Here is a 9,877-nt window from a genome sequence, read left to right on the forward strand (position 1 = left end):
ACCCCTCATATTTTGATGAAATATGCTAATTCCTTCTCTACTTGGAAACATTACATCTTCTGAAGGTGAACTGTTACTTAGAGGGACTTCGTTTAAGCAGGTATACCCATCAGCTGACTTCAGTCTAAAAAAGTTGCACCTCTAACACCAACTACTACAGGAATTTTTCCATGAGTGATCCCACCACCACACAGTGCACTGTCACCTATAAGGTTTGCCAGCATCCCCTTCTCATATCTATTGGGGTGCAGGCAAAGCATACTGAAACCTTATCTGCTGATAGACCAAACTAGTACCACTGAAATGTGATCCATGCCCTCTGCCATCAGTGCCCACTCCAGCCCCATGTTAACGCGCCTAACAGCCGCATTAACATGAGGCCGATCATGACGCTGAATCAGTTGCACGAAATGCACATTAGTGCCACCAGTTTGAGTAGCTATCTTTACCAGGTCACCACCTACATCATATTCCACGTCCCTATCAAGACTGCTCCCTGCTCCACCCACAATCACTACCTGATCCTCCTTTGTAAAATTCCTACATAACTCCCCTATGCTGTCAGTCACCTGAGCGAACCCTACAATAGGCTTCACAATGCTGGTGACCTGGTACTCACTCCCCAACACTTCCTGCAGCTGCTGGCCCACACCTCTACCGTGCAAACTACCTAGCAGCAGAACCTTTTTTTTTCTGTTTGAGTTTGCAACTAACCTAGGCCTCCTAACTGCCGAGGACTGCTGGATGTTCCCTACAACCACAACCACAAGAGGCTCCTCTCCACTCAACTCTGACAGTTGGTCAAATCTATCGCATGTGCGCAAAGTATAACTGTCTGAATACCTCCCCTCCTAGCTTCCTTCTTGTTAACTGCCAGTTCCCATTCCCCACCACACTTGGCCCTCCGCAACCTATCTAGTTCCTCCTTTGTGCGTTGTAACTGCACCTGAATGGCACAGATTTTACATTCCTTCTCCTCTATCAACTTATTTCAACTACAGATTCTGCATTCCCAGGAGAGGATCTCGCTAGAATGCCCACTGGCTTCCCGACTAGATTCCTCCCAACGAAAATACTTTGAACAAACTCCACACCGTAATCCACTACTCACAAACCTGCGACAGAGCCCACACTTTTCACTCACGATAAAATTTTACAGTTACTGAAGAAAACTATAAGTCTATGTTACCTAAGTTCAGTTACACCAACAGAAATATTTGTAGAACTAACAATAGCGCTCTAGAAATTCTCTGTGTACTAAGAAAGCAACTACTTGTATTAATACCAACAAACTTAGACACTAAAATGCTTAGATACTAAAGCACACTACTTTTATACTATACTAAAAATTGCATCTAGATATATAACACTAATAATGATACAGTGCAACAGTGCAATCCAGTTGCATTACAGCTACAAGAATACATATGATGTCATGATATGTGACTAGTTGTGTTATCATCATGGCTCTTTAGAGTGTGCTGTGTAGCAGAGAACTGTTTACAGGTACAGGAAAAGTTGTTTTTTTTTCTTTTTGTAACAATTACTGTTAGTTCAGTATACATATTGCAGAAAGAGAGCTACATCATTTCCCAGGGAAGCACAATAATATCTACAATGGAATCAAACGCATATTAGAAACTATGGAGAAAATGTTGATCTGTTGTATACAGAAAATAAAGTACCACTATGCGACAATTTTCGAGCTAAGAAAATTTTAAGAGTTTAGATATACCATAAACACATAATGTTATAGCAATACCTCCCTCTCACTGCAGCACCAGTCTCATGCTGAGGTCAATATAGTGTCAGTTATACAAGAGCTCACCCCAGTTCGCGACGTCATCGGAAAGAGTTAGCATCAGAGTGTAGGATCAAAGTTTCTGATGACCTCCTTGTACTTTAGTAAGTTTGGAACATTGTACCTCAAGGGAGCAGTTTGTTAATTAATGTGTCAAGTAATGCTTTGCTAGTCAATGAAACTTTTAAATTATACAGCAATCATGTGGCGAAAAAGTATGTCAAAGTCAAGTTGATCTTTTATTCATTTATGATAAATAGTGAACGAATGTCACGTGTTCTGGTCTGATGAGCCATACTCTAGAGCAGTCAAAGAAACCCACAGTTACAGCCAGACGAAAGCATTTTCTTTTGGTCTTAATAGTGAAGAGGTTACGATACCTCTGTTTACTGTTCAGATAACACGCACCTCACCTTCCTGGTCTTATCCTAAATTCGGTTCGACCCCTTAGATGAGTGGTCAGCACTTCTGATCGCCTCGCAGTGGGCCCAGGTTTCATTCGTGGCGGGGTCGGAGATTTTCTCTGCCTGGGAGTGAGTGTTGAGTTGTCCCCATCATCATTTCATCGACACGCAAGTCAGCCAGTGTGGCGTCAGCTGAAAAGACCTGCAACTTGGCGGCCAACCTTGCCCAGCTGGGGACTCCTAGCCATCAGTACTATACTTTCATTTTTTCTAATTTTGATCGACCACAATAGCTCCACCAAGTGGGTGGTGGGATGTACGCCATCCTCTGGCACATCCCTCTGAAACCAGATGTCGAATGTATTGATATCAAGCTTTTACCTATTAATGGTGATTTGTTACTTCTAAATTCCTGTGGACAACCACATACTTAATTCCTAACGATTCTTGCTTACTTAGCCCTTACACACTGGGACAGGAGAATAGTGGAATCAACTTCATTCAGGTGGATGAAGCTTGTGGAACAGATGCGTGATACGAAAGTAGCTAAAAGGAGTCACAGAGTCGGAGTGACCCGAGAACCACATGGATTGATGGATTCGCGAAGGACGTGAAGGTAGTGGGTTATACAGGACGAGATACGCGAGTGGAACGTCATAACCGGTGGGCAACTGTTTTAAGAGACTGAGGTTCACAATGACCTGTATTGTGAAAGAGAAGAAGTCGCCGAGCTGATCTCTGCCGTTGTTGTTTGGCGCTTGAATATCGTGCTTCGTCCAGATCGCGTAACGCTCTTGCAATGATTCGCGTGGATGCGGGCGGCGTGTTCGCTGAGGTCATGGCTGAGCCACCGAGCGCAGGCCTCTTTATCTCTGTGCGGCGGCAGCTGATCGCCGCGCCCGTTCAGCGTAGGAGCCGAGCAGTGCGTCACAGTCAACGCGGAGGAAAACCAGCTGCGCAAAGAAACCCTGCCGAGCTGCGGCCGGCGGGCATGCAGGGGAATTCTGCCGAAGGCTGCCGATTGTCCAGAAATGCGCCAGTAGAGACTGGAGATTAGGTGGGGAGCTGTGCATCGCAGTTGGCACGTAGCAAGTGTTGTCGTAGCAGGGCTGGCCGCACACCGTGATAGCCAAATAGACAGCTGCTTACAGAAGCGGTCGGCAGCCGGTCAGTGGAACTCTCACATTAACCCAGACGTTATAAATTTTGTTTCTACACCGCTGGCCATTAAAACTGCTACATCACTAAGGTGACGTGCTACAGACGCGAAATTTAACCGATAGGAAGAAGATGCTGTGATATGCAAACGATTAGCTTTTCAGAGCATTCACACAAGGTTGGCGCTGGTGGCGACACATACAACGTGCTGGCATGAGGAAAGTTTCCAACCGATTTCTCATACACAAACGGCAGTTTATAAAATAAATAAATAAATAAAATAAAATATTAGTTATTGTATATGTATGATAGTGATTGGATGTAATTAATATTTGCTTATCTGGAACGTGGACATTTAATTATTTGGTATCAGACGCTTGACAATGGCTTTTTCGTAAATGCAATGTTATTCGTAGTTGACCGTGAAATGTGATTCAAATAATCGGACTTCGTATTTAAATCGTTTCCAAAGACTGCTGCGGTAGGTGCGGACTCAAATCTAAATCTCAATATTAGAATAATTTGCCAGCCATGTCAATACGTCGTACAGAGGTGACTGTGTACTAAACATAAAAAGTTTACACGGTTAGTTAAATCGGATATATTCAACGAATAAGCCTACAGTTAAATAATTCTACTTACTTTCATAAATATAAATTCTTTACAGAATCGAGTGCCTAGTAAGATTGCAACTCGCAGTGTTCTTATATAACTTCAAATATGGCGGTGTGCCAGTTAATAAAATATACGTGCTTCCCGCACCAGTTGTTCTGCAAGACATCCTTCTTCTTGTTAATGAAACATAAGAGTGTCCTAATTGTATTTTGTTTTATCAGCGACATAGCGCTACAGTTCTGTGCCATAGGCTTTATTTATTTGCAGAGATTAATTATTTAATTAAGATTTCGCGTTTCCGAGGAAACTCACGCACGGCATGCAAATGTGCCTTTATAAGTTGACCGGCGTTGCCTGGTGACACGTTGTTGTGATGCCTCGTATAAGGAGGAGAAATGCGTACAGTCACGTTTCCGACTGTGATAAAGGTCGGATTGTAGCCTATCACGATTGCGCTTTATCGTATCGCGACATTGCTGCTCGCGTTGGTCGAGATCCAATGACTGTTAGCAGAATATGGAATCGGTTGGTTCAAGAGGGTAATACGGAACGCCGTGCTGGATCCCAACGGCCTCGTATCACTAGCAGTCGAGATGACAGGCATCTTATTCGCATGGCTGTAACGGATCGGATTGTTTTGAAAAGGCACTAATGACTGCTAGCTTTTTTGATTTGTTCTTGGTCAAGTGGTAAAGAAATGACTCTTAATGGTTGAAGTAGTCAATAAAGAAATTGTAAATTGCAACTTGACAGAAACCACCTAATTTTGCCTCGTTCCCCAACTGGGGGTTTTCCTTGATTAATCGTGACATCCGTCTCAGTAATAGGGTCTATTTATGTTCCTGCCTTTTTCCAATTAACCTATGAGAATTATTTCTTGGGACTCCTAGCAGAACAATGACCATCATCTTACGAGCTGACAAAATGGTCTTTGCCTTCTCCAGTGCACTTACACCAGGCCCTTGTCCATTGTTGTGACTGCCGTATTACTCTGGTGTGTAACGATACATCCAGGTTTCATCAACAGTCACAAATAGGTGCAAAAAGTATTGCGGTTTCCGACTAATCATCGCCAGCCGCAGTGATGAAATGTGTCGGACGGGCTTTTGGTCGACTGTGAGCAATCGCGGCATCCACCTCATACCCACCTTCTACGTCGCTAATTCACCGTGCAAAATAGCACGCACTCTCTCAGTTGAAATGCCTACAGCCTCAGCAGTCATACGAATTTCTGTCTGGCGGTCTTATATTACCATATTACGGATTTTGTCAATGGTTTCTTTTGTGGCGACCTCAACTGGACGGCCGAAACGCGCTTTGTTTTCGGTGCTTGTCAGATTAAATTCATTAATCCAAAAGTAAACATTCTTCAGAGATTATGCAGAGACCACGTGAACTTATTCAGTTCTGTTTTGGTTCCTGCAGCAATCCAACCCTCCCAATGAAAATGTTTAATAACATCACGAAACTCGGTATTCTCCATTTTCAGTCGCAGTCGATACACAGGCGATCATGGTTATAATTACTGTAGCACAGTACTGTACTGAGCTCAATCTATCGCATCCAAAAAGTCATACAGCAGGTAAAAATGACTTTTTACTTAAACCGCTGACTCGACGCGTTTCGTATTTTTTCCATCATCAGATATCCAACTGCACAGAGGGTCATAGGATACTAGCGTAACTAGGTGTGTGTGTAACATAGACTGACAGACTACTACTGTCAACAGAGACTCTCCGGGCAACAGTGAGGGTGTCCTACGAATTCCACAACGCTAGCACCAGGTTATATACAATGATAGCGATTAATTTGGAGTACATTAGAACTATGAAACACGCATCTATTTTTGTATAAGTTGCAAAAAAAAGTGCCACTATTACACTCCAACTAACGTACCCAGGGAGCTAGATTACTTCCAACGAAGATGAGATGAACAGGATTTCTAATAGGATCATGAGACAGGACTAAATATTTTTACCTGGAAGGAAGGTGTGGAACGAATGGAACAAACATGGATTTCAAAGATGGTCGTACAATACAGATCCAAAATAAATATCGACACAGGACGCCCATTTAAAAGATGGAACTGGGGTCAGAACAGGTCGGAGGGATAATCTGTGAAAGGCAGAAGAAGAAGAAGGAGAAGAAGAAAAAGAGCAAGAAAACTTATTTATGTTTACCCTACCGCACTTCTCACCCTGTGGACTGTTATGGCAAAGTAGCGACAGTACAAAAAATTTTAGACTCTTTTGTCGTCTGCCAAGAGGCAATCAGAGAAAGAATACTGGCAAGATTTCAGAAAGGACGGAGAAAGTATTTGCTCATGGCTTTTGAGAAGATATCGTAGTGAACAACCATAACTTGGTACATTGTATAGTGTTTACCTGTTTATCCACGCTAGGCAAATAAAATTTTGCTACTTTATTCGTCCCACTACTGTATAATGTCTCGAAATCAAAAAAGAAAGTAATCGATTCAGGCCTCTGAGAGCGATACCTTGCTTACTTTTCTTCCACCGTCCGTGTTTGGGCAAAATAGGATACCATGTCTACCAACGTTTTGTTTACAATCAGTAGCAGATGGTTTGTGAACTGAAATTGACAACGGAACAAAGCGCGTAGCAAGCCGTCACTCACCTGGGCGCACGATGGCAGCGACCACCAGCAGCGCAGCCGATAAATGGAGGGCGGAGGTGTTACGAGTCATCTCGAAGGTTTAGGAGCGTCCCCGTCACTCCAACGGATGAGAACTGTCTGCCCGTATATTTTCTACAGGCCAGTAGGCCGTTGGCGGCATGCCAGGAACTTGAAGATAAGGTAGCGGGTAAGTAACTTTGCTACAAATTACGCAATAAAAACACGTGACTCATTCTTCTGCGAATGATCAATGTATAATGCAACACAAATCAGCAGCTGCGATCGTCTGAGATGCTTCACTGTCCACGACAGTATTAAAAGTTTATATTTCGTTGCCCTCATATTCATTTCATAAAATGATGTATGCATTGTATGCACACAGTGTAGAAAAAAGTGGTCCAACTGAAACATTCATATTTCTTTACGTACTACACGAATATGTAATAAAAAATGGGGGTTCCTATTTTAAAAAATGCAGTTGATATCTGTTTGACCTATGGCAGCGCCATCTAGCGGGTCAACCACATCGCCATCTGGTTTATCCCTTCAAGCTAGACAAGTTGCGTTCCTTGTAGTCTTTTGGTTTGACGCTTATTTCGTGAGATATTTGGCCCGGTCACGATCAATGGACCACCCTGTATATACTGAGAGGCAATGTCAAAATACCCAGACTCGTGAACAGGGGTCGACAAGAGGTTCATGAACTTACAACACTTATTGCCCGAACTACCCGTTTCTGAGCCAAAAATATCCTTTTAGAAAAGGAAAACTTACCCAAAAACATAATACGATACGACATAAGGGAATGAAAATAAGCAAAGTAGACTAATTTTCGTGTAGAACGATCATTCATTTCTGATACCATTCGAATAGTTAAAATGGCAGTATTGAGTCTTTGAACAAGATGCTGAACGTGGGTTTTCCAAGACAGTTTACTACATTTCTGAACACCTGGAAACTTGAACTGTTTAGTTTCACTAATCATATGCCCGTTCTGTGAAATTGAAACGTCAGGTTTTGTTGAATTGTGTGTTATAAACTGTAAAAACTGAGTCTTCCTGTGATTTAGCATTACTTTATTTTCTACATGCCATGAACTTAGGTCATGTACTGCACTATTTGAAACCGAGCCAATGTCACACACAACATCCTTTACTGCCAAGCTAGTGCCATCAGTGAACAGAAATATTTTAGAGTTACCAGTAATACTAGCGGGCATATCATTTATACGAATAAGGAACAAGAGTTGCCCCAACACTGATCCCTGGGGCACCCCACCCTTGACTGTACCCCAGTCAGACCCCACATAACAGCCATTCTCGACAATGTGAATAATGACCTTTTGCTGTCTGTTGCTAAAGTAAGAGGTGAACCAATTGTGAGCTACTCCCTGTATTCTGTAATGGTCCAAGTTCTGGAGCTATAGTTTGTGATCAACACAATCAAACGCCTCAGTTAAATAAAAAAATACGCCTAGCGTTCGAAACCTTTTGTTTTGCCCATCCAGTACCCCACAGAGAAATGAGAATATAGCACTATCAGTTGTTCATCGACTTTTAAAGCCGAACTGTACTTTTGATTGCAAATCCTGTGATGTAAAATGATCAATTTCATCAATTATCCTTACATACACAGCCTTTTCAATAACTTTTGCAAACACTGATGGCATAGAAATGGATCTAAAATTACCTACATTATTCCTTTCTCCCTTTTTATAAAGCAGCTTTACTGCTGGATACTTTAATCACTCAAGAAACTGACCATTCCTAAAGGAAAAATTACAAATATGGCTAAATACAGGGCTAACACGTACAGCACAGTACTTTAATATTCTGCTAGTCACTCCATCACAACCATCACACTCCTTAGTCTTAAGTGATTTAATTATTGACTCAATCTCCCTCTTGTCTGTATCACAGAGGAGTTTTCCAGACATCAATCTCGGAAAGGCATTTGCCAAGAAAGTTATATGATTTCCTGTAGAAACTAAATTTTAATTTAATTCAACAGCAATGCTCAGAAAACGGTTGTTAAATACTGCACATATATTTGATTTATCAGTAACAGATATATTTTTACTACGAACTGACTTTATATGGTCGACCTTGTGCTGCTGACCAGACACTTCCTTCACATCTGACCTTATGGTTTTAATTTTATCCTACGAATTAGCTATTTTATTTGCATACCACATACTCTTTATCTTCCTAATAACATTTTTAAGCACCTTACAATACCATACCTTGCAATACTGTTTGTAATGGGCTACTGTAGCTTGATTGTGACTACTTCAAACATTTTGATATAATTCGCACTTTGTTCTACAAGATATCCTTATCCAACTAGCACACTGGACTCGCATTCGGGAGGACGACGGTTCAATCCCGTCTCCGGCCATCCAGATTTAGGTTTTCCGTGATTTCCCTAAATCGTTTCAGGCAAATGCCGGGATGGTTCCTTTGAAAGGGCACGGCCGATTTCCTTCCCAATCCTTCCCTAACCCGAGCTTGCGCTCCGTCTCTAATGACCTCGTTGTCGACGGGACGTTAAACACTAACCACCACCGCCCGCCTATCCAACTAGTCAGGCATTCCGGCTTCATGTTACTGGTAGTATCCCGTTTAGAACGTTCTAATGGAAAGCAACTCTCAAAGAGCATGAGAAATGTGTTAAGGAAAGTATTTTATTTATCATCTATGTTATCGGTACTATAAACATCCTGCCACTCTTTTTCCTTGACAAGGTTTAAAAACTCTCTATTGCTATTGGATTAACTTTCCTACATAGTTTGTAATTAAATATAACATTAGTTTGAGTACAAAAGCCGTTTAGTGTTAAAATTTGTGCATCATGGTCTGAAATGCCATTCACTCTTTCACTAACAGAATGCCCATGTAGTACCTAAGAATGGATAAAAATATTGTCTATGGCTGTCCTACTGTTCCCCTGCACCCAAGTTGGAAAAAACACAGTCTCAATCAGATCACACGAATTTAGGAGATCTACAAACATTCCTTTTCTTGCACCATCATATACGAAATTAATATTGAAGTCGCCACATATAACTAATTTCTGGTACTTCCTACAAAGTGAATCAAGGGCCCTCTCTAGCTTGAGCAGAAATGCTCTGAAGTCGGAGTTAGGGGGCCTATAAACAACAACAATTAGTAGTTTAGTTTCACTATATTCAACTGTCCCTGCACAACATTCTTATATCTGTTCAGTTCAGTGTCGTGATACGTCTATGGACTCAAATGGAATGT

The 9,877-nt window shown here is 41.8% G+C and overlaps 1 protein-coding gene across 1 annotated transcript in view; it reads right to left on the reverse strand.

Annotated features, from left to right (window-relative positions):
* The window catches only part of LOC124794972, a 50,747-nt gene extending 44,003 nt beyond the window's left edge, over window positions 1–6,744 (reverse strand). Inside the window, exon 1 of the mRNA XM_047258702.1 lies at window positions 6,615–6,744. Coding sequence (XP_047114658.1) covers window positions 6,615–6,684 — 70 coding nt within the window. The 5' untranslated portion in view covers window positions 6,685–6,744. The remainder of the gene's footprint in view (window positions 1–6,614) is intronic.
* Between the last annotated feature and the right edge of the window lie 3,133 nt (window positions 6,745–9,877).

Source organism: Schistocerca piceifrons, chromosome 4 (assembly GCF_021461385.2).
Source record: "Schistocerca piceifrons isolate TAMUIC-IGC-003096 chromosome 4, iqSchPice1.1, whole genome shotgun sequence".
In the NCBI taxonomy this organism is placed as follows: Eukaryota; Metazoa; Arthropoda; class Insecta; order Orthoptera; family Acrididae; genus Schistocerca; species Schistocerca piceifrons.